Source organism: Chiloscyllium punctatum, chromosome 13, assembly GCF_047496795.1.
Source record: "Chiloscyllium punctatum isolate Juve2018m chromosome 13, sChiPun1.3, whole genome shotgun sequence".
NCBI lineage: Eukaryota > Metazoa > Chordata > Chondrichthyes > Orectolobiformes > Hemiscylliidae > Chiloscyllium > Chiloscyllium punctatum.
Window position 1 is genome coordinate 110,470,854 of NC_092751.1, and position 26,577 is coordinate 110,497,430.

The 26,577-nt window shown below is 43.1% G+C and overlaps 1 protein-coding gene across 2 annotated transcripts in view; it reads right to left on the reverse strand.

Annotated features, from left to right (window-relative positions):
- The window catches only part of nrg3a (neuregulin 3a), a 598,767-nt gene that overhangs the window by 164,132 nt on the left and 408,058 nt on the right, over positions 1 to 26,577 (reverse strand). For both annotated transcript variants that reach the window (XM_072583594.1, XM_072583593.1), the window contains exon 2: positions 26,006 to 26,135. In XM_072583594.1, the coding sequence (XP_072439695.1) occupies positions 26,006 to 26,135 (130 nt within the window). The remainder of the gene's footprint in view (positions 1 to 26,005; positions 26,136 to 26,577) is intronic.

Genomic DNA, 26,577 nt, shown 5'->3' on the forward strand with positions numbered 1-26,577 from the left:
TTTTCTTGATCAAAACCTCAATTTCTCTAGTCATCCAGCATTCCCTATACCTACCAAGCTTTCCTTTCACCCTCACAGGAATGTTTTTGAAGGCTTCCCATTTTCTAGCCATCCTTTTACCTGTGAACATCTGCACCTAATCAACTTTTGAAAGTTCTTGCCCAAAACCATCAAAATTGGCCGCCCTCCATTTGGGAACTTTAACTTTTAGATCCTATCCTTTCCATCACTATTTTCAAACTAATAGAATTATGGTCACTGGCCCCAAAGTGCTCCCCCACTGACACCTCAGTCACCTGCCCTGCCTTATTTCCCAAGAGTAGGTCAAGTTTTGCACCTTCTCTAGTAGGTACTTCCACATACTGAATCAGAAATTTATTTTGTACACACTTAAATTCCTCTCCATCTAAACCCTTAACACTATGGCAGTCCTAGTCTATGTTTGGAAAGTTAAAACACCCACCATAACCACCCTATTATTCTTACAGATAACTGAGATCTCCTTACAAATTTGTTTCTCAGTTTCCCACTGACTATTGGGGATCTAACATACAATCCCAATAAGGTGATCATCCCTTTCTTTTCCTCCATCTGTGATTTCTTGTCCAATAACAGCACTTCACTGAATGCTATATCTGTGCAGATAAAGTGACAGATTTCAAATAGTAGCCTCTGTTTTAAAGATTTCAGTGTATCATCCACAAATCTGAAATCACTGGAGTTCTTTAATACAAACCAAAGAACTACAGATGTTGTAAATTAAACAAAAATGGAAATTGCTGGAAAAACTCAGCAGGTCTGGTATCATCTGTGGAGACAGAAATCAAAGTTAACATTTCAAGTCCAATGACCCTTCCTCAGAACTCTGAGGAAGGGGTTCAGAGGAAGGGTCACTGGACCAAAACATTAACTCTGATTTCTCTCCAAAGACCTGCTGAACATTTCCAGCAATTTCTGTTTTGTGTCTCAAATTCTTCAACTTTATCTAAAGTACCATCCAGTCTCTGAGTAACCCAGGCACAGTTTGCTAACAGCGTCCATTTTCTGTTGGATCACAAACTATCCCTGTTTGGTTGCATATGTTCCTGGGTAGGGATATTTCAAAGAAATATTTTTCACACTTCTGCTGTTTCTTCAAGCAATATTGTTTTATCCACAAAGAAAACTCCCATCAAAACTAGAAGCATGTTCTTACCTGATACTTAGATACAGTCCAATAGCTCAAATGCCAGCGCAGGTTGGAGTTCTTCCAAATGAAAATTCTACAATCTTATATACCTGTACAACCAACTGAATTGCACTATGTATTCTTGCATAGTGTTCACTTTAGCTTCTAAATTTGTTAAATTTGACCACACTTAATAAATCACATTTTTGATACATTTTATCCATGAAAGTGAGTAATCTGTCCAAACCCTCAACATTATTCAAATCCTCCAGCTTCAGTTCTGAAAAATGTGGCTCCTTATCCTGCTTCTGACAGGAACAAAAATGCCTATGGTCACACTTTGCTTCCTCTTTAGTAGAGGAAGTAGAATAACTCAGGCCCACGTGGTCATAAACCTCACATTCAGAAAATATGGGCACGTAATCATCTCCTAAAATTTTACATTCTAGCATTTTGATGCAACCAATTCTCACCTAACTAATTAAATATATCCATCATCTGTTCCCTTGTTCCATTTTGCTCTCGGTCATCCCTTCAGACTTTGAGATGATAATGATGTTTAAAGAGTGTTACAAAAGAGGAGAGATGGCAATGAGGATTGATTGAGAGAATTCCTGAGTTTGCATAACAACAGATAAGATTATTCCATTCAGCCCCTTGAGACTGTTCCACCATTCAGTGAGATTATGGCTGATCTGTGCCTAGCTTCATATATTTACCTTTGGCCCATATCCCTTAATAATTTGCTTATCAAAAATTTCTCTCTCTTAGATTTAAAATTAGCAACTGATCTCGGATCAATTGCATCTGTGGAAGGGAGTTCCAAACCTCTATCATCCTGAATCGTCTGGTCCTCATCTCAGATTAGTTCTAGTGGTCCTATTAGTAGACGTAATTGATCTTTGTCTACCCTGTCCTCTCCTGTTAACATCTTGATGACCTTGATCTGCACCTGCTCAGAATTCACTGAAAAACACAATCTCTTCTTGACAATCGAAGCAGAGAACACCAAATGAAAACTCAATCATGAAGCAATTGAAGCAAGACATTTACACCACACGTTGCATCCGAAAAGCTAACAGAATTGTGGACAACCCCACACACCCCTCACTCGAACCCTTTTCCCTCCTGCCATCTGGCAGAACATACCAGAGCATTCGGTCTCTCACGGCCAGACTGTGCAACAGTTTTTTCCCTTAAGCCATCAGGCGCCTTAACACAGTAGGATTACACTTTATTCCATTTGCAACTTTTAGATGACTTTTTGAATTGCTGCTAAAATAATGTGTTATGAATGATCATTCATTGCTACATTGTAATTTGTCCACCCCTGTGCCTACTGTCTTGACAGGCATTACTGTGCTGTCTGGCATGTTTTGCTCTTTTCTATGCACTTCATGCTGCCCTGTGTATGACTGTACTCTCGTGTAGTCTGTGCGTTCATCTAGCACCTTGGTCCTGGAGGAACACTGTCTCATTTTTATTGGACCAGCCGTATATGGTAGAAATGACAACTAAAGTTACTCTACTCTGCTCTACTCTTTAATCTACTACTCCCTCTGACTGCTGAGGGAAACAGCTTCATGTTTGGTTTGTTTAATCCTCCCCATCACAATGTTTCAGCTCAATCCTCTCGAGGCTGAACAGACACAGCAGGAATAAAACATCTCAGTGCTCCTCAAACACTCCTGCTCTTTGAACTCAGCAGCTGCTTCTATGGCATGAGGCTATGAGTTCTGGACATTAACAGATAAGACAAAAAACATCCCAAATGCTGAATGTACCCCTCAGACCCAGATTAGTGCTGTACCTTATACTTCCCCAGTCTCTACAAAGACAGCACCATAGGTGGGGGAGGGAAGGTGGGTACAGAGGCTGGAGAGGGGGAGGGGCAGGAGTAGGAGAGGAGTGCATGGGGGGAGGGGTGTGTGGAAAGAGGCAGGGGAGGGTTACATTGGGGGAGGAGTAGGAGAGGCGGGGCTAGGTCATGGAGGGGGCTGGGGATATTGGCATGTGGCAATCAGACACTGCTGAAGGATTTACTGAGATCCTGTTTAGTGTTTGTGTGGGGGACATCTTGCTGCACTGTGATACGGCTATGAATATTCAGCAGGTTTATTTTAGAAGCTCATTTATCTACTTGCAGAAGACATGACCTAGAATTTAAATTGAGTTCTGTGTTCAGTACAGAGTTAGAGACAAGTCAGATTCTCCTGGGTTTAATTACAAAGCTTGGTGCTACAGACACCACATTCCCTACAGCTGTCTGAAGCCACAGCTGCACAACCAATGTCATGGATTGAAATCTCAACCAACACAAAACTCCAAGGCGAGCTGTGCCTGACTGCCTCTGTTTGGATCTTTCTGTGTTGGAGCAGATCCAAGCCAGACAATGTGCAGCTCATACTTCTGGACTGTACCAGCTATAGCAACAGTTTTATTATTTGAGCAGGGTATCAGAAGTTAGAATCATGCAACAAAATAAAGACCATTCAGTCCATCCAGATAGGACTGGCATTTGGAGAGTGGTATCCAGTTAAATTGTACGCTATTGGTGAAGATCCTTGGTGCCTGTGACTGGTTAGAATTGGCAATCCACATGCAGTCCACCTTGTGACTGCTTCCAACTGGATGGCCAGTGCCAGAATTAATTTCTGAATTAAAACTAGTAAAACGAAAACTAGTAAAACTTTGTGATGGCGCAAACTGGACCAACCCACCTTGTCGACATGAGTTCAGCTTCACCTTCCAAGGGTAATTAGGGATGGGCCTATCTCACATCCCAGGAGTGATTTTTTTAAATGACTGGGCCTCCAGTCTGACTTGGACATTCAAGTTTTATTCTTTTTGTTTGATTTCTCCATTTTTCTTGTTTGAAGCTTGAACTGGGAAACCTCTACCTTCAGTTCCACAGAATGTTCTGAATGTAACAGACAGTATCACAGCAAAGTATCGTGGAGCTTCACTCTGATAGACTGTTGTGATAGATACAGCTTTGATTTTGACTCCAGCAACAGTTGTTGTGTGAGTTGGAACCTCCATGAGTGTTGTTTCAGTGGAGTCACTTTGCTACGTGCGGCGTTGCAGATGACGTATATATAAGTCCCACCACTACATTCTGATGGAGACTTGCTGCCTTGTGGATTCACAACTGTCACCTTCCTACTGGGCAAAGGGGAGGGCTCTTTCTGCCTTTCCCTCCATTTCCAAGACATCACCACATTGCAGAGTCATTATGAATGTGAATGGAGAATGAACTTGTGAAAATCTACACCTTGACCAAGAAGTGAAAGAAGATTTGATTCAACCAGAATTCAAAAACAACAACAACTGAAGGGCAGAAAAATCCCCACAGCAAAAACAGCAATACATTCACAATATCAGCCTTGGAAAGATCATTTTTTTTTTGGATTATCAATTAAAAGGAGGAGATACAGCTGTAGGCCAAGGAAACTGGCAGAAGGTGTTTGGAGTTTTAAAAATAAGGTCCTGGAACATATTATGAGTTGTGAGTTCTGCAGAAATAGAATCTGACTGGGTTGAGCTTAGAAATACCAAGGGACTGAAAATGATATTAAGGTTGTATATAGACCACCGAGCTAAAGTGGTAATATTGGAGAAAGCATTAAAAAGGAATTCAGTGATGCAAGTAATAAAGGTACAGCTGCAATTACTATCTACAGATAGACTGATTAAATCAAATCAGTAGCAAAACCATACAGGAAGAATTCGCGGTGTGTATATGGATAGTTTTATGATTCAATATGTTGAGCAACCAACTAGAGAAAAGGCCATTCTTGACTGGTTATCATATAAGAAGGAACAAATAATTCACAATCTGGTTGTACACGTGCCCTTTGGGAAGAGTAGCCACAATAGGTTAGACTTCTTCCTTAAGATGGAAAGCGACATAGTTGTTTCTGAGTCTAGCATCCTGAATTTAATGAAAGAAAGACAGTGTGAGATGAAAGATAGCTATATAAATTGAGGATTGTTATTTAAAGGGATGATGACAGGTATTCACAGAGTGCATGGGCAAACTACAAAAGCTATTCATCTCAGTATGGAATGAAAATAAAACAGGAAACAGGGTCAGTACATGACTAACAAAGGGAATTAGGGATAGTATTACATCCAAAGAAGAGCCATACAAATTAGCCAAAACAAAGCAAGAGACCTGAGGATTGGGAACAGTTTAGAGCCATAGAGTCATAGAGATGTACAGCATAGAAACAGACCCTTTGGTCCAACTCGTCCATGCCGACCAGATATCCCAAGCTAATCAGGTCCCATATCCCTCCAAACCCTTTCTCTTCAGATAACCATCCAAATGCCTTTTAAATGTTGCAATTGTACCAGCTCCACCACTTCCTCTGGGAGCTCATTCCATACACGTACCACCCTCTGTATAAAGAAGTTGCCCCGTAGGTCCCTTTTAAATCTTTCCCCTCTCACCCTAAACCTATGCCCTCTAGTTTTGGACTCTGCCACCCCAGGGAAAAGCCCTCGTCTATTTATCCTATCCATGCCCTTCATAATTTTATAAATCTCTATAAGGTCACCCCTCAGCCTCCAATGTGCCAGGGAAAACAGCCCCAGCATGTTCAGCCTCTCCCTATAGCTCAAATCCTCCAACCCTGGCAACATCCTTGTAAATCTTTTCTGAACCCTTTTAGGTTTTAAAACATCCTTCCAAAAGGAAGGAGACCAGAACTGCACTCAAAATTCCAAAAGTGGACTAACCATTATCCTGTACAACTGCAACATGACCTCCCAACTCCTGTACTCAATACTCTGACCAATAAAGGAAAGCATACCAAATGCCTTCTTCACTATCCTACCTACCTGCGACTCTACTTTCAAGGAGCTATGAACCTGCACTCCAAGGTCTCTTTGTTCAGCAACACTCCCTTGGACCTTACCATTAAGTGTATAAGTTCTGCTAAGATTTGCTTTCCCCAAAATGCAGCACCTCGCATTTATCTGAATTAAACTCCATCTGCCACTTCTCAGCCCATTGGCCCATCTGGTCCAGATCCTGTTGTAATCTGAGGTAACCCTCTTCACTGTCCACTACACCTCTAATTTTGGTGTCATCTGCAAACTTACTAACTATACCTCTTATGCTCGCATCAAAATCGTTTATATAAATGATGAAAAGTAGTGGACCCAGCACTGATTCTTGTGGCACTCCACTGGTCACAGACCTCCAGTCTGAAAAACAACCCTCCACCGCCACCCTCAAGTTTAGATTCCAGGAAGAGAAATAGAGGTAGGAGAGTAAGCTTGCAGGAAAAGATACAAACTGATAATAAAAGCTTTTGTAGGTATGTGAAGAGAAAAGGATTAGTAAAGACAAAAACCGAAACAGGGGAATTTATAATGGGGAACAAAGAGATAGTAGACTAATTAAATTCATGCCCTTTAAAGGTCACTGAAGTTTATAAGTTAACACTGCTTTTCTCTTCACAGATGCTGCCAGACCTACTGAATTTCTCCAGCAATTCTTGTTCATTTCAGATTTCCAGCATTTGCAGTTTTTTGTTTTATTGCAATTAAATGCATACTTTAGTTCTGTCTTCACATAGAAAGACAAATAATATCCCAAAAGTCGGAAAACACAGGGTCTAATGACAAGGAGGAATTGAATGAAATTAGTATCAGAAGGGAAGTGGTACTGGGGAAACAAACATGATTAAAGACAGATAAATCCCCAAACCCTGATACCCCATCATTCCAGAGTTCTTAAGAAAGTGGCCCAAGAAATAAAATTAGCTAGTGGTCATCTTCCAAAATTCTATGGCTTCGATAACAGTTCCTACAGATTGGAGAGTAGGTAATGTAACCCTGACATTTAAAGAGGGAGGATGAGAGAAAGCAGTAAAGTACAGACTGGTCAGTTTGATATCATAGTGAGCAAAAGTGAGAGTGCATTACAAATGATGTAAAAGCATTGTACTTGGAAGAAAGCAACAGGATCAGACACTGTCATATGGACTTAAATTAGAATTTTGTGTCTGCATTCCCGATAGAGAGGGATAATCCAAGTACAGAACTCAGGGAGAGGGGTATGATATGCTTGACACATCTACTGAAACCTTCTCGAGGATGTAACTAGTGGAGTGAATAAGGGGAAGACAGTGGATGTGGTTTATTTAGATTTCTAGAAGGCTTTCAACAGGGTCCCACATACAAGGTTAATGTAAAATCCAAGTGCATAGGAATGGGGGTGAAGTGCTGAGATGAACAGAAAACTGACTGGCAGATAGGAAACAAAAAATAGGAATAAGTGGGTCTTTTTCTGAATGGCAGGCTGGGATGAGTGAGTATTGCAGGGATCAGTTGGGACTTCAGCTATTCACAATATAAGGTAGTGATTTAGATGAGGAAACTACGTGTTATGTCTCCAAGGGAGGGTGAGTCGTGAGGAGGATGCAGGGATGCTCAGTGTGATTGGGACAGGCTGAGGGAGTGGGTAAATACATGGCAGATACAGTTTAATGTGGATAAATGTGAGGTTATCCACTTGGGAAGCAAAAACAGGAAGGCAAATTATTATTTGAATGGCGATAGATTGGGAAAGCGGGAGGTGTAATGAGACTTGGGTGCCCTCATATACCAGTCATTGAAAGTAAACATGTGGGTGCAGCAGGCAGTGACGAAGGCAAATGTATGTTATCCTCCATAGTGAAACAATTCAAGTTCGGGAGCAAGGATGTCTTGTTTCAAATGTATAGGGCCTTGGGGAGACCACACCTGGAGTACAGGTTTGGTCTCTTTATCTGAGGAAGAATGTTCTGCTGTGGAGGGAGTGCAAAGACTGATAATTAATACACACAACAAGCAGCAAGGGGCCCAGCACTGAACCCTGTGGTACGCTACTGGATACAAGCTTCCAACCATAAAACCATTCTTTCACCAACTTGACTCTTAGCTTCCTAACCAGCCTGCAATGTGGGACCTTGTCAATAGCCTTCCTGAGGTCCATGTAGACTATATCAACAGCACTATCTTTATCTACATACCTAGTCATCACCTCAAAACATCCAATTAAAATCTGTTATACACTATCCCGCCCTTACAAAGCCATATCCTCGATTAATCTAACCGGAGATTAGTTGCTTCTCCTAGATGTCTTTCCTATAGTTTCCCGACTGACTCCCCGGCCTATAGTTTCCAGATTTATTCCTCCCACCATTCATGAATAGCGATACCACTTGAGCTGTCCTCCAGTTCTCTGGCATCCCTCCTGTGGCCAGACAGGATTTGAAAATGAATGTCAGGGCTCCTGCAATCCACTCCCACAATAGTCTGAGGTACATCTCATCTGGCCCTGGGTACTTATCCACTTTGAAGCTTGCTAAAACCATTAACATCTCCTCCCTCTCAATATTAATTTATTCCAGCATATCATACCCCTCTCCCTGAGTTCTGTACTTGGATTATCCTTCTCTATCGGGAATGCAGACACAAAATTCTAATTTAAAATCTCCCTGTGTTCCACACACGGACTGCTACTTGGTCCCTAATGGATTTTGGTATTCTTTCCTTAGTTATTTCAGTGTTATTTCATGCCCCTCTTCACTCTTCTAATTTATCTATTAAGCAATCCCCTATACTTTCTTTACTTCTCGAGGACTTCTGTTTCCCTGAGTCCTTCAGTATTTGCTATTTGTGTGGATAGTCCAGCCAAACCAGCCCGCAAACAAAGAAAGTCTTTCTCTCACTTGTCATTGAAAAATTCCTAGTAGCTCATGACTGTCCCTTGCCTTTTCTCTGTGAGCTGCACTCTCTGTAAATCCTCTGTGAAGGGAAATCCAGCTTGAGTGACAGTGAACAGATGAATCCTCAACCAATGACTGAAACACAGAAGAAAGGTCACCAGGCCCGAAGCGTTAGCTCTGATTTCTCTTCACAGATGCTGCCAGACCTGCTGTGCTTTTCCAGCAACTTTTGTTTTGTTTGTGATTGAAACACAGAGTTGGTGTAGATTCAGAAGGAACCAAATGGAAGTAATAGAGAATAACCTGTAGTTGCCTGTGGTCTGAAGTGGTGCTATTGAACTGTGTTTCTCTTATGATTTTTTCAAACCAGAAAAAAACTTATGTCTATCTCTAGATATGAATGGGAATGTTTAACAGGGATACATGTTAAATTATACTGTTATAAATTAGCAATTCAATTTGTCTTTTTTGGCACTTGTTAAGAAGTTTGATTACTATAAACAGTTGTTTGCTTCTAAAACAGAAAAAAAAATTGGTATGCATGTTATTTATCCCTGAAAATTTGGTAAAATTGGCCAATTTGTGATTTAATCACATTTTCATATTGTGACAGCTCTGGGAAAACTGGGATTGATTTCCCATATGCTCCCCAGGGAAGCCTGACATTGCTTCATAATATCAGAGGACAACCTCACAACTCCATCCAAATGTGCACCTCAATATACACCTAATATACCCTGATATATCAATATACCCTGCTGCACAACCCTGCCAACACACGCATACACACAGACACACACACAGACACTCCATACAAATAGCTCACACACACAAAAATGCACACACATACAGACACACCCACACTTACACACGTACAAGCACACACACCCCATGCACACAGCTCCATACACATAGACATAGACACATGCACACACAGACATGTGTGCATGCACCCACACACCTGTGCAAGCAGCTCCACACACACAGCTACACACAAAAACACATTAACATACACACATACACACACATGCATGCAAACACACACAAAAACAGACACACACTTATGCACACAGACACACACACACAGAGGCACATACACAGATACAGACACACACAGAAATGTGCACACATACACACACACACAAAACACTTTCATCGGAAATGAAATCAAAATAGGCAGCTACGAGAAATTAGAAACGCCACTAAAACACAACAAATCAGGCAGCTTCTGTGGAGAGAAACTGTTTAATGTTTTAAGTCAGTGGCCTTTCATCAGAACTGAGCCAGTCATTAATCGGAAATGTTACCTGTTTCATCCCTAAAAGCTGACAGACTCGCTGATTGTTTCAGCATTTGCTGACCTTGTACAACAAAGCACTGACTCTAAGTGGGCTTTTCCAGTGGGTAGTGAGAATTTCCGGATTGACCCAGTATTCGCCTGATCTCAAACACTATGCAACACTCACTAAGCTCAACCTCAGCTCAGAGCAGCAGAGACTTCAAATGAACATGAGAATTAGGAGCAAGAATGGCCATGCTGATGATCAATAGAATCATGTCAGACCATATACCTCCTGCACTGTTGCCGATGTAAAGACTGTCTTTTTATATTATCTGGATATTTAATGGTGGACTGAAATAAGAAAAGGAATGTCTTAAAAGCCAAGGATTATGGATGGAATTGCTGCATTTTTAAGAAACAAGAAACTGAAACTCTCTGCAAGTTGTGTTTGCACTGCTGCTTTGTTCAAACAGATGGGAAGGGCTGGTTACTGATAGGCTGGCACCATAAAGTGTGCACAAAGTGAGGTTTGACTGACAACCAGTAGCTGATTGGTGCATTGAATTATGACCAACTGTGGATAACAAAACCCATCATCTCACCAACAACAATGTGAATATACCATGGGATCGGAACATTTTGTAGTTGTGCATAATACTGCCGGAAGGGGAGGTAGTGTGTCTGTTTGCAGTTTAAAAAAAGCCTGGAACCTGGAGAAAGCTGGTTATCTTATCCCCCAGATAATGTTGTTGTGCTTGGAACGAGGTCAGCCAGGTGGAGCTAATAGAATATAGGTTCCCTGATTGAGGATGTTAACCTGGTCCAATCTGGGAGCCCTGGCTGACTGCCATGTACTATCCACATGCAAATAAAAAGGTGACCTTCTCATGGGATACAGGTCTTGATTGAGTTATTTCAGATGTAAGCTGTTGCTTCTAACTAGTAAGTCAGAAACTTTATAAATGACAAACCAGTAGCTCAAGGAAGTGAAAGGTGTCTAGAGGAGAAAGATTGGAGAAAAGCAAGTGCAAACTTCAGATAGGACAGCAAACTGTCTTGCCTGGTCTCCTCTCCCTCCAACCATAACACCAATGTTCTTCTATCTGTACTTGTCTATAGGAGGATTTTTTAAGGGGGTGAGAGTTCTAACTGGTTGACTTATATATCACCATTTCATGTTTACCTGTAGCTAAGATCTATTTATCAGTAATAGTTCTTAATTCCAAACTGGATTAAAATTCAAATTTCACCATTTGCCATGATGGGATTTGAGCTCATGTCCCAGAAGAGTCTGAGGGTTTAAATCACCACAGATTTTAGATCACCAGGCCAGTGTTATTAATGAAGAAATTCTCCTCATCTCAGTCCAAAATGGCCTTCCTCTTACTTTGAGTCTGGTTCCCCTATTCTAGACACTCAGCCAGAGGGAACCATCCTGCCTGCATCTGTTCTGTTGAGCCCTGTTGACTTTAGTATGCTTCAATGATCTCACCTCCGATTCTTCGAAACTCTGGAGAATACAGGTTCCTGAATCCCTCCCCAAAGAGAATTTTGTCATTCCAGGAATCAGACTGGTGAACCTCCATGCTAGATACCTCTTAAACAGGTAGACTAAAGCTGCAGGGACAAAGTGAGCACTGCAGGTGCTAGAGATCAGAGCCGAGAGTGTGGTGCTGGAAAAGCACAGCAGATCAGGCAGCATCCGAGGAGCAGGTGAATTGACGTTTCGGGCATAAACCCTTCATCAGGATTATAGCTGCACACAATACTCCAGGTGGGGTCTCAGCATAATTCCTTGTTCCTGTACTCAAACCCTTGAGCAATGAAGCCCAATTTACTAATTTTAACAACTGAGAAGTAGACACTGAAGAAGATTATCTCAAAGTACAACGGGATCGCGATCAGATGGGCCAATGAACTGAGGAGTGGCAGGTGGAGTTTAATTTAGATAAATGTGAGGTACTGGATTTAGAAAGGCAAATCAGGGCAGGACTTACACACTTAATGGTAAGGTTCTGGGGAGCATTTCTGAACAAAGAGACCTTGAAGTGCAGTTTCATGGTTCCTTGAATGTGGAGCCATAGGTAGATAGGATACTGAAGAAGGCATGTGGTATGCTTTCCTTTACTGGTCAGGATATTGGTTAGGCCAATAGTGTAAGTCTAGTCTCCCTGCTATAGGAAAAATGTAGTGAAACTGAAAGGATTTAGAAAAGATTAATGTTGTTTTGAGTTGAGATATGGAATTGAGAAGAGTCACAGATCACTAATGATGTTTGGAGGTGCACAAAGACAGCTTGTTGCCAGGGTTGAGCTATAAAGAGAGGCTGAATAGGCTGGGGCTGTTTACCCTGGAGGGTCAGAGGCCCTCCACGGAAAACATGGATGTACTTAGAGCTTTATAAAATCATGAGGGACATAGACAGGGTAAATAGACAGTCTTTTCCCTGGAGTAGGTGGGTCCAAAACTAGAGGGCATAGGTTTAAGGTGAGAGGGGAAAGATATAAAAGGAACCCAAGGGGCAATGTTTTCACACAAAGGGTGGTTGTGTATGGAATAAGCTGCCAGAGGAAGTGATGGAGGCTGGTACAATTACAGCATTTAAAAGGTTAAATGGGTATATGAATAGGAAGGGTTTAGATGGATTATGCCAGCAAATGGGACTAGATTTATATTGGCTATCTGGTCAACATGGACAAATTGGACCAAAGGATCTGTTTCTGTGCTGCACACTTCTCTGAATGAGACCTGGTTAACAGAATCTGACAATAAATAAAATGTCAGTTGGAAGGAGTCAGTGCAAAAGGAAAAACTGTAAAAGATCCAACCGGCTCTTGTGTCGGTTTAAGTGAATCAAATTTTAATGTTTTAATTGCTAACATTGGCCTTTCAAACATTAGACAGTTAAATGATAATGAGCTGACTTTGTGCACCTCCAAACATCATTAGTGATCAGTGACTCTCCTCAATTTCAAATCTCTTACCTCAAAAACAAAATCTCCAAACACACCAGGCCGATTTTTCATAGACAATAGATTAAGTGGATGAGAAGCCTGAGGGAATATTCACTTTAATGGATGACAAATCTCTCTAATGCATGTCCCTGTGGAATATTCCAGTGTGAGTGGAGGGATGATTCTATGCAAATACCATTAACGCTCTCGGTGCTGGTACAGACTCAAACAACAAGAGGTGCACGCTAATGGGACCAGGGCTGAGTGTTTATAATTGAGCTGGCAGTTTCTGGTTGATTGGAATGCAGGTCTGTAATTACACAGGCTAGACTGAGGGAACTAGATAAGGCCCATGAAAAGAGAGATGTTGTTATTGTAGCAAAAACACTGAATGTCAAGAACACATACAGAGCAAGAGAAAGAGAGAGAGAGAGAGAGAGAGAGTAAACAAATGGAATGGGGCTGGGGGCATGTCAGGTATTGGGGGGAAAGAATGGGAGAATGTTCAGGGGCAAATGGGATTAGGTTTATCTGATTCTTGACTTCTTTTCAACACTGCTTCAGGTGGAATCCAGTGTTTGGAGGCCATGAGGGGAGCAAGGACCAATCCCTGGGGAAGCATCAGATCAATCCATAGGTGGGGAGAGAGGGGAAGGTCACCAGAAAAGCCACTGAAGTACTTACTTCCTTTGGAAATGGCCAGTGCCCTGATGAGTAATGGGCTCCTGGTCATTAACACTGGAGAGGGAGAAGAGGGTCTTCCTCATGTTCACCTCTCCCCGCACTCTCACACCTCTTACCCAAAATGTTAAAGCTGTGTTCCCTCGTTCTTATTCCATTAGCCAATAGGAACAGCTTTTCTATCTTGTATAAAGCACTGAATCACAGAATTGTTACGGCATAGAAGGAGGTCATTTGGTCCATTGTGTCTGCGCTCGTGCTGTTACCCACTGCCACTCTCCTGCCTTTTCCCTATATCGCTCCACACTGTTTCTATCCAAATAGCCCTTGAGTGCCTCACCTGAATGTGTCTCTATCACATTACCAGGCAGTATGTTCCATCCCCTAATTACTCACCCATCACCTTTCCTTCACTTGCAGATCACTTTAAATCTACCTTCTCTTGTTCCTGTTCCTTTAATGGGCAAGAACAGCTTCTCTCTCTCTGCCATGTCAACTCACTCAGGATTTTGAAAAACCTCTAAAAAATCTCTTCCCAGCCTCCTTCTTTCAAAGGAGAACAGTTCCATCTTTTTCAATCTATCCTCATAACTGAAGTTTATCATCCCTGGAATAATTCTTGTGAATTTCTTCTGCACTTTCTCAAACACATTCACATCTTTCCTATAATGTGACACCTACAGCTATATACAATCCTAACTAGAGCCTTATACATGTTCAGAGTGACTTCTCTGCTCTTGTATTCAATACCTCGTGCAGTGATTGTAATGAGGTCAGACAAGTGGACATTACAGAATATGAGTTCCCTGATTGGGGCTCTTAATCTGGTCCAATCAGGGAGTCCTGGCTGGCAGATAAGAACAGGCGTGTCAGAGGTTCTGTTCACTCTGAGAGCTGGCTCTGTGGGAGCTGGATCAGTGTCAAGGACTCTCCATGTATAAATAAAGGCTGACTTGTAAATGGAATACCAGCCTCTGTGGAGTTATTTCAGTGGTGACACGAGAAAAGCATGTTCTGAAAGACATTTGCTCGCAGCAGTCTACTTTGAGACGGGGTAAACATTTCTGGCATCATACCATTATTCGGAAAGCTTGACTCACTCAATCTTGCCATCAAAGACTCAGCCCAGTATGTCAACAGAACGCGTTATGTTTTCAGGGCAAATTATATTGGGACAGTTAGAAAGCAACAAGTAATGCTCCTGACAGCTTGTGGACCCACAGCTTTTTCGGTTATTAGGATCTAATTAGGAGCCTAACTTTCCCTGAGGCACCACATACTAAAACCTTTCAAGTGTTGATAGATTTAGCTGAGGCTTATTAAGACCCCAAGGCTCCTCTAATTCCAAGATGCTATCAATTTTACTCAGCAATTTGAGAACCAGAGGAATTCGTTGTGGGAACTTTTGACAAGGTTCGGATGACTAGCATAGGCATGTGACTTTAGTTTAGCCCTTAATGAGATGCTGAGAGACCATTTGATATGTGGGATTAACGATGTAACCATGCAAAAGCACCTACTAGCTGAAGACCAACTTGACTACAAACAGACACTACAACTGGCTTTATCATCAGAAAATGTAGCAAGTGGAGCATAAGAGTTGCAGGATATTCTGATGGAAGTGGACACCCTCACTGGTCTGACTGAACTTGGAGAACATCACTTGAGTGAAGGCAATTGCATAGCCTCACTCGGACATGCTCTGAACAGAGCGATGATAGGTCAGCCCACAGCAACACTAAAAACAAAGCTAAGCCTTGACTGAACATATAAATATTTCTTCAGGCTCTGAGGACTCAAGACAGCAAAACAGATGCACAAGATCTAAACTGAGTAAGAGAATTCAAATGCCAATATTCCAGAGAGTGCACCATTTACTCCTGGTTTGGAACAGTTAGATTTCTTAGCAACATCAAATCAGAACAAATCAAAATAAACATCTGGTGAAATGGTCACCCAGCTGTAATGGAGGTTAATAGAGAGGTGGCCGTTTCAGTGGTTGCAGAACCAAATTTCAACAAAACTCACTTTGGACTCCAACCCTTACATTGTGAACCTATATCAGGGAAACCATATAGATCAAGGCTTCAACTACAGTTCCAGTCTCTTATGAGAAGCAGCTAGTTCAGTAACCACTGATTGTATTAAACGGCTCCGGCCCAAGCTTGATGGGGTGAAATCAGCTGAGAGAGATTCATCTTGATTGGGCCAACATTTTTCGATTAGAAAATGGCTGCCTGAGTCAAGTCCTAAGAACACCCAGATGTTTCTCAGGAAAGTCTAGAAACCATCAAAGGCACCAAGGCCACCTTGCATGTTGACCAGGAAGCAATTCTGCACTTCTGCACGGCCTACCCAGTGTTGTTTGTCTTATAGGCAAAACTAGAGGCAGAAACCAGAAAGCTGAAAAGTGAAGGAATCATTAAACCAATCCAGTTTAGGAAGGGGCAGCACCGGTCGTACCGATTGTGATGCACAATGGGTCGGTTTGCCTTTAGGGGGATTTTAATCAATCAGTAAACCACTTGTCACAGCTGGATAAATACCCAATCCCTCACTTGGAGGATTTATACACAGAGCTGGTAGGAAGACTGTCCTTCACCGAGCTGGATATGAGCCAGGTGTGCCTTCAATTACGGTTAGACAAGGATTCCCTGAAGTGGGCTACAATTAATACTTATAAGGGTTCGTACCAATGTACAAGACTGTAATTCGGGGTACCATTGTAATGAGGTCAGACATTACCTGATTGGGGCTCTTAACCTAGTCCAATCAGGGAGTCCTGGCTGGCAGGAATGTCTCTCGCGGGAGCCTGTGCCCCACAACCTGAGCCGCCTCCAGAATTTTAATTTTGTTTCTTTCAAAGATGTCAAAAGGAAGGCCCTGTATCGACTGCTGCTGCACACCGTCCACCTCTTCTCCCTCATTCACCGTCCGGACACGCCTTGGCGTGCCCATTTGCCACCGGGCGGTGGAGATCCCCAGTGGAGGGCTCTCTACGCGGGAGTCCTCCCCCTTTCTCTCGGGGATCTGGGGTGGAGGGTGCTGCACGCAGCGGTCCCCTGCAACCGCAGATTGCGATGGTTCACGGACTCCCAGCCCAACTGCTTGTTCTGTGGCGCTGTGGAGTCCGTGGACCATGTATATATTGGGTGTGGGCGTTTGCACTCCCTTTTTGATTTTCTCAGAAACCTTCTCCTCTGTTTCTGGCTGCACTTCAGTCCCACGCTCCTGATCTTCGGGCACCCGGTACGGAGGAGGGAGGGCAGGTCCGAGGACCTCCTCGTGGGTCTGCTCCTGGGACTGGCCAAACTGGCCATCAACAGGTCCAGGCAGCGGGCCGTGGAGGGGGTCGTTAGGGCCGACTGCCTGCCCCTCTTCCGGGGTTACGTTAGAGCCCGGGTGTCCTTGGAGAAGGAGCACGCGGTGTCCACCAACACCCTGGAGTTGTTCAGGGAGAGCTGGGCGCCGCAGGGAGTGGAGTGCATTATTTCTCCCTCCAACTCTATTTTGATTTAGTCCCTACCCTCCCCTTCACTGTTTTGATCACACAGCATTTCCCTTTGATGTGAAGGGCAGTATTTGTCACTGGCCACTTGAGTGTTTTCCTATTTTCCTGGTGGTAGCAATTGAATAAAGATTCGTGCACTTTGTGTCTTTTAAAAACAAAAAAGAAAAAGAAAAAAAAAGAACAGGAATGTCAGACATCCTGTCCAACATTTCAGCAGATGATGGAGAACATATTACAATGTCTACTCCATGTCATCATTTATCTTGATGATATGATGATATCAAGGAAGACCAATAAAGAGCATTTAGAGAACTTGGACACAGTCCTTAGACATTACTCCCAGGTAGGTCTAGAAATAGAACATAGAACCTAGAAGAACACAGAACCGAACAGACCTTTTGGCCCACGATGTTGTGCCGTGGATTAATCCTAATGTAAAAGAAAATAACTTAACCTCTGCACCCCTCAACTCACTGTTATCCATGTGCGTGTCCAACAGTCGCTTAAATGTCCCCAATGACCCTGCTTCCACCACCACAGCTGGCAACGCATTCCATGCATTCACAACTCTCTGTGTAAAGAACCTAACTCTGACGTCTCCTCTATATCTTTCTCCTAATATCTTAAAACTATGCCCCCTAGTACCAGTCAGTCCTGCCCTGGGGAAAAGTCTCTGGTATTGACTCTATCTATTCCTCTCATTATCTTGTATACCTCGATCAGGTCTCCTCTCTTCCTCCTTCTCTCCAGAGAGGAAAGTCCGAGCTTATTCAACCTTTCTTCATAAGGGAAGCTCTCCAGTCCATGCAGCATCCTGGTAAACCTTCTTTGCACCCTCTCCAAAGCCTCTGTATCTTTCCTATAGTAGGGCGACCAGAACTGCACAGAATATTCCAAGTGTGGTCTCACCAGGGACTTGTAGAGCTGCAGCAAAACCTCGTGGCTCTTAAACTTGATCCCCCTGTTAATGAAAGCCAAAACACCATATGCTTTCTTAATAACCCTATCCACTTGGGTGGCAAGTTTGAGGGATCTATGTACTTGCACACCCAGATCCTCTGTTCCTCCACACTGCCAAGAATCCTGTCTTTAATCCTATATTCAGCATTCAAGTTTGACCTTCCAAAATGCATCACTTCACATTTATCCAGGTTGAACTCCATCTGCCATTTCTCAGCCCAGCTCTGCATCCTGTCTATGTCACGCTGCAGCCTGCAATAGCCCTCGATATCAACGGCACCTCCAACCTTTGTGTCATTGGCAAATTTATTAACCCACCCCTCAACCTCCTCATCCAAGTCTTTTATAAAAAGTACAAACAGCAGAGGCCCAAAAACAGAGCCCTGTGGGACCCCACTCAACACTGGCCTCCAGGCAGAATACTTTCCATCTACAACCACTCTCTGCCTTCTGTCAGCCAACCAATTCTGAATCCAGATAGCCAAATCTCCCTGTATCCCACACTTCCTGACTTTATGAATGAGCCTATCACGGGGAACCTTACTGAATACCTTGTTGAAGTCCATATACACCACATCCACTGCTTGACCTTCGTCGACCTGTCTTGTCACCTCCTCAAAGAACTCAATAAGATTTGTGAGGCATGACCTGCCCCTCACAAAGCCATGCTGACTGCTTTTAATCACATTACGCTTTTCCAAATAATCATAAATCCTATCCCTCAGAATTCTTTCCAAAACCTTGCTGACCACAGATGTAAGACAGACTGGTCTGTAATTGCCAGAGATTTCCCTATTATCCTCAAAAAGAGGAACAACATTCGCTTCCTTCCAATTCTCTGGTACGTCTCCCGTGGAGAGTGAGGAAGCAACGATCTTTGCCAGCAGCTTAGCAACCTCTTTTCTCGCTTCCCGGAGCAGCCTGGGATAAATCTGTCTCCGGGGACTTATCAATCTTAATGTTTGCCAAAAGTTACAGCACATCAACTTCATCAATCTCGATCTGTTCAAGCCTGTTTCCCAGCTCCTGAAAATTCTCGTTCACAACAAGGTCCCTTTCCTTAGTGAAAACCGAATCAAAAAACTCAGTTAGGGCTTCCCCTATCTCCCCAGACTATGGGCGGCATGGTGGCACAGTGGTTAGCACTGCTGCCTCACAGCACCAGAGATCCGGGTTCAATTCCCTCCTCAGGCGACTAACTGTGTGGAGTTTGCATGTTCTCCCCGTGTCTGCGTGGGTTTCCTCCGGGTGCTCCGGTTTCCTCCCACATTCCAAAGATGTGCAGGTCAGGTGAATTGGCCATGCTAAATTACCCGTAGTGTTAGATAAGGGGTAAATGTAGGGGTATGGGTGGGTTGCGCTTCGGCGGGGCGGTGTGAACTTGTTGGGCCGAAGGGCCTGTTTCCACACTGTAAGTAATCTAATCTAATCACACACAAGTTCCATACGCTTATCCCTGACCGGCCCTACCTTCTCCCTGATTATTCTCTTATGCCTCACATTTGAGTAAAATGCCTTTGGATTCTCCCTAATCCCTCCTGCCAAGCCTTTCTCGTGCCCCTTCCTGGCTCTCCTCATTCCATTTCTAAGTTTCTTTCCAGCAAGCCTGTATTTCCTCTAAAGCTGTGCTAGATCCTTGCTTCCTCCATCTTACGTAAGCTGCCTTCTTCCTTTTGATAAGAATCTCCTCTGTTCTCGTCATCCAAGGTTCCTTAATCATGCAGGTCCTTGGACTCCTCCATCGCCAGACCTTAGCAACACGACGATTGGAGGAAGAGCGCCTCATCTTCCGCTTAGGAACCCTCCAACCACGAGGGATGAATGCAGATTTTTCCAGTTTCCTCATTTCCCCTCCCCCCACCTTGTCTCAGTCCCAACCCTCGGACTCAGCACCGCCTTCCTCACCTGCAATCTTCTTCCTGACCTCTCTGCCCCCACCCCACTCTGGCCTATCACCCTCACCTTAACCTCCTTCCACCTATCACATTTCCAACGTCCCTCCTCCCTACCTTTTATTGACACACTTTCCTCATTCCTGAAGAAGGGCTCATGCCTGAAACGTCGATTCTTCTGCTCCTTGGATGCTGCCTGACCTGCTGCGCTTTTTCAGCAACACATTTTCAGCTCTGATCTCCAGTATCTGCAGTCCTCACGTTTTCCTTAATCTTACCCCTTCTTACCTGTCTCAGAGGAACAAATATTTGCATCACTCACAACAACTGCTCCTTAAACAGTCTCCACATGTCTGCTGTGCCCTTTCTGTGGAATAATTGCTCTCAGTCTGTACTTCCCAACTCCTGTCTGATAGCGTTATAATTTCCTTTTCCCCAATTAAGTATCTTCCCATTATAACTGCTCCTTTCCCTCTCCAAGGCTATGGTAAATGTGAGGCAGTTGTGATCACTTTCACCAAAGTGTTCTCCCACTACGAGATCTGACACCTGTCCTGGCTCATTGCCGAGCACCAAATCCAAAATGGTCTCTTCCCTCGTCGGTCTGTCTACATACTGAGTAAGGAAACCCTACTGAACACACCTGACAAAAACGGCTCCATCCAAACCATCTGCACTAAGGAGATTCCAGTCAATATTGGGAACATTGAAGTCACCCATAACAACAACCCTGCTACATCTGCATTTTTCCAAAATCTGCCGGCCTATGCATTCTTCAAGCTCCCTCCTGCTATTAGGGGGATCTGTAGAAAACCCCCAGTACAGTGGCTGCTCCCTTGCCGTTCCTAACTCCCACCCATACTGACTCAGTAGACAAACCTTCCTCAACAACCTTCGTTTCTGTAGCTGTGATGCACTCTCTGATTAACAATGCTACACCCCCTCCTCTTCTACCACCCTCCCTGTTCTTTTTAAACGCTATAAACCCTGGATCATCAAGCAACCGTTCCTGCCCCTGTGAAACCCACGTCTCCGTTATGGCCACAACATCATAGTCCCAAGTACTGATCCATGCTCTAAGTTCATCACTCTGACACTGCTTGCGTTAACTGATCCCTTTGTTTCATCACGTGAGAAACCTTCCTGATAGATTCATTACATCCTGTCACTGCCCCCCTCTCAGATATGTAGTTCTAATTCCCACCCCCCTGCCAAACTACTTTAAACCCAGACAGAGAAAGAAGGTTTGGCAGTCATATTTGGTCATATTCCACCACTGTCTTTTCAGGTGTAAATGTGTAATAACAATGGAACACAATCCCTGCCAGGTCAACATAAAGAGGATGAGGCTGTGCCGTCCATAGCTGTTGGCCGAATTCAGCAATGTTTCTAAAATTAAGTGTGTGTCATTATAAGTTGGAACACTATCCGGGAGAATAAAAACGTGGGTGTATTGAGCTGCCTCCCACTGGCAGGAACATCACCAGTGGTACCACCACTGGGAGAGTCCGTAATCACAGTCACAGCTGACAATATCAGACTTTGGATGCAGAAAGATCCAGTCCTGGCAAAAGTGAAATGGCTGGTGGTGATGGGGGTAATTGAATGGCCATTACAACCGGAACTGAAACCTTGTTGACCTGGAGAGACCAGATCATAGCAGAAGACGGTATATTATTGTGGGGAGCAAGAGTGATTGTCCGGAGCAAAGGGCACCACCAGATAGTGGCTGTACTCCACCAGCATCATCCAGGGGTTTCCAAAATGAAGGTGCTGGCGAGTAGTTATGCCTGGTGGCCAGGACATACCTGCGAGGGTGGGGCAATGCTCATGTGCCAGTATGAACAAATATTACCACCAGCAGCTCCCTCATATTCATGGGAATGACTGAGAACCCTGGACTCAGTTACATGATGATGATGTAGTTCCTTTCATGTATTCAATGCATGGGTAAGAAGCATGGTCAACGTGAGGTCAGGTCCAGTGATGCATAAAGTTTGGGTAAGTGCGATGGTCCTGAACAAACACGTGGACCATAGGAAAGCTGTAAACTTGCAAACAGTGCAGTGCCCAGCTCCTTGACAGTCTGACTGTTCCAGAACACCCTTGGGAGGCATTGAAGAGACCTCGGAATCTGAGATGGACAGTTCAGATGTTACAGCCTGAAGAGGGGTATGCATTTCCTCCAAGATGCTCTGGGTATGAAAGGTGAAATACCATGTATTACATGCCTCTTATATCAGAGGCAGAATCGGAGGAACCTGACCCAGTGCTCGAACACCCCAGGAGGAGCTACAAAAAAAAACTGGCCTGTGTCCTCAGACTCAGGGAGAGGGATATAGTGATTGTAATGAGGTTAGCCAGGTGGACCTCATAGAATATGAGTTCCCTGACTGGAGCTGTTATTCTGGTCCAATCAGGGAGCCCAATCTGACTGATATAAACAGGAGTGTCAGAGGTTCTGTTAACTCTGAGAGCTGGCTCTGAAGGAGTTGGATCAGTGTCAAGGACACTCCATGTGTAAGTAAAGGGTGATTCGAAGTTGGGATACCGGCCTCTGTGGATATTTCACCTCTTATTCATGAAATCTCATAATTTCAATTGCTGTCCTAGACAGCAACACTCACATCCCACGAATAACTGAAACAAATGCTTTGCTGAACACTGCAGGATGTGAGCTGATGAGGTAAGGAGATTGGGGGGGGAGGCGGTGAATGTTGATGGGGTTCGGTAAAGGATATGGGTAAGGGAAAAGAGGCGGGTTACACAAAAATAAAGAGATTAATAAATTGGACCCTGTGGCACTCCACTAGTTACTGGTTGTCATCCTGAAAATGGCCTCTTCCTCCCAACTGTCTATATTGTGTTCTTCTATTCATGCCCAAACACCGTGGGATCTTATATTATTAAACACATTTGTGCAATACTTTATTAAATGTTGTTTGGAAATCCAAATATATTAAATATACTGGTTCCCTTTATCTATCCTCATTTCTACCTCCTGAAAGAACTCCAGTAAAGTTGTCAGGCATGATGTCCCCTTCATGAATCTTGAACAGCATTTGTGAATGGTGTGCTATTACAATCTTTATAATAGACTCTTAACATTTTCCTAAGAACAGATATTAGGTTTACTTACCTATGGTTACCTGTTTTCTTGTCTCCTCTTTTTTAAAAAGGTGTTACATTAGCAGTTTGCTAATCCTCTGGTATTTCTCCAGAATCTAAGGTTTCCTGGAAGATTAGTGTTTGCTCATCCACTATCTCTATAGCTAATTCCTTTAGTATCCTATGATGCATCCCAATAGGTCTTTAACCCCATTAGTGATAGTTAATATCCTCCCTTCCTTTAGCTCTTGATTATTGACTATTGAGTGACTTTGCAATGCTGTTAATATCTTCGACAGAGGCATGATGCATAGTATTTATTCAACTCCTCTGTCATTTCTTAGTTCCCCATTATTATTATTTCTCTAGCCCCATTCTCTAAGTGGTTTATGTTCACTTTGGCTCCTGTCTTCCTTTTTATATATTTAAAGAAGCTCCTACCCTTAATTTTTTTTCATTACTAGCCAGTTTCCACTCAAAGTTTATTTTCTCCCTTTAATTTATTTTGGTTTTTCTTTGGTTTTTAAGAGTTTGCTAATTCTCTGGTCTTCCATTAAGTTTTGCCACATTGTATGTTTTTTCCTTCAATTTGATACTGTCCTTAACTTCTCCGGCTAACCCTGGTCCATTTATCTTTTTCCTTGAAACCTCCTTTGTCACTGGGCTGCCCATTTCTTAAGTTATTAATCAACTGCCTTTTATGCTGAACCTCTTTCCCAACCCACTCCCTCATTCATTTATAACTACCCTTTATTTAGGTTTAGCATAGTTGTTTCTGACCTAAGTTTCTCACTTTCAGACTGAGTTCTAAACTCTACCATGTTATGGTTAGTGTTTCCTAAAAGATCTTTCACTAGACAGCTATTTATTTAACCTGCATCAGTACATACTCCAACATACTCACAACATATTGTTCGACAAAACTGATCCAAATATGCTCTATGAATTCTTCCTCATGGCTACATTTGTGGTGTGAGTGGAGGGAAATGGAGATTTAAGTAATCTATAATTAATGTACTGCCCTTTTTACATGCCCTCATTATCTCCAACATATTCTCTATCCTACTGAATAGCTACTGCGAGGGAACCGACAGATTACTCCCAACAGTGTCTTCTTCCCTATGTGATTTCTTACCTCCACCCTTGTGGTTTCCACATTTACCAATCCAAGATTGTATCTTGCTATCACATTTATTCCACTTGTACTAACAATGCTACCTCACCATACTTTCCTTCCTTTCCATTGTTTTGAAAAGTCACATGCCTCTGAGTATTCAGTTCTCAACTTTGATCTCCTTTTAACCACATCTCAGTAATGGCACTAAGGTAATGCCCATTACTCTCTATTTGTGTTGTTAATTCATTTACTGTTTTTTCTCTATAAATACCACCTGCATTTATGTATAACGCTAATGATAATGACCTTTTGTGATTGTTTTCCTCTCTTTGATCCTACATGTTTTTTTTGTTGATACATTCTGTCCTGTACTGTCAACCTCTGGCTATCATTACCCTAATTGCTGCTTTGGGTTCTTCCCAATCAGCTGAACAAAAGTGGGAATTATAGACACTGAGTAGAACAATGTTTTGCAAATCACTTGCTAAATGTGGATCTCTGTTCTATGTATTGTAGAGGCTTTGGTATGATCTGAAAATGGCAATTATACTGAGAATGTAGTGGGACAAGAACCTGCTGTGATTTAAACTGCAGCCAGTCTATTCATTACTGTTAACACTGTCAGATTTAATTGACCTTTTTACTCTAGATGTAGCTTTGCATCTGGATTTAAAATTTGAGAATGCACCGGTAAGTGACCCTTTGGTCTCTCCCCACATACACCAGGAAGAATGAGGACAAACATATCTTCACTTGAGAGATTTTCTTCATCTCATGTTCACAAGGATTTTCTTATCTTGAAGATGTTTTAGAATAAGACATCAAAACTATACAAATATGACATAAAATAAGGGAATGAATGAGATGAAAAGCCATATTTAAATATTGACGTAATTTGAACTGCATTAACTCTCAGTTTAATTATAATACCAAGCAGTTCTCTGTGTCTGCATGTTGTAAATAATAATTTTATGCATTATTGCTTCTTAAATTCTTGTCAACAATGGTCAGTTAACACTCCAACTTTTAAACAGACTCATAACAAAAAGATCTGAAACGATGTTCCAAAGAACAGTGGTTCGATCAATGTAAAACATCTCAATCAACACTGCCATCTTTGCAATGTGTGACTTGTCTCTTCCTTCATTAGAGTGACAGAAATAACAGATAAGTCCTCACAATCTCATAGCCAGCCAGATGTCAGAGCAGTTGGTGGGAGCAGGGAGCAGGGAGAGGGCACAAAGGCTGAGAGAGTGGTAAAAGTGGAAGGGAACAGAAAGGGTTGCAGGAGGTGGGTGGGGGGGGGGGGGGGGGGGGGGGTGGTGAGGGATGTGATGCCAGAGGCTGCTGTGATCCAAAAACAAGAATAAGGCTGTCCAATGGCAGAGCAAGGCGCTCAGCAATTGCCGTTGGATTTGTCAAGTTCCCAACAGTGCTCAAGTTCAGCCTTGAAAAAGCAATCTGTTAAGACATTGGGTCTGAGTATGTCCTGCTCCACACGCTCAGGCTCCAGCACATTCAGCACCATCATCATTGTGAGGTTGGATGGCAGATGTCACTGTTTGTGCTGACAGCCTGTGACTCCAGGTAGGGCCCAGTCTCACTTACCGACAGTGCTTGTTATTGCCGGTCAGGGTTTCAATGATGAAGCATTCACCCTCATTGAGGCAGTAAGTCAGGTCTTTATTAGTGCACGGCTTAAAATGTTCTGACCTTTCTGTAGTGTAGGTTGTTGTGGCTGCAGGAATAAAAAAATGACAAGATTAGGATCCAGAGTTAGCCCTAAAATAAGCCCCCACCCCTCCTCCATTGCCATGTCATCCGAGGGTTACATGTCACAGAAAGAGCAAAGGAGCAGGAAAGAGATTGGCCCGTGATTGATTCTGTCTGCTCTCTTTGATCAGAAATGGAAGGATAAGCCTTATTGACACCTCCACTACAGATACAACACCATCACATTGGACCCAATCACTGGGCAGACTTCAGACTGAGAGTGAGCACCCACCCTGACCTGCAGCCCCACTTCATTAATTAGTCTCCACGCAGTGGATTCAAAATGAGGCTTGCACCCACTTGGAGCCCCACCTTCATTGGGTCATGATAATGACCAACACCTACCCTCAGTCTATGACCCCTTCATTGGCTGATGGCCCAAGTCTTCTGAAACTATTCTGTGAAGA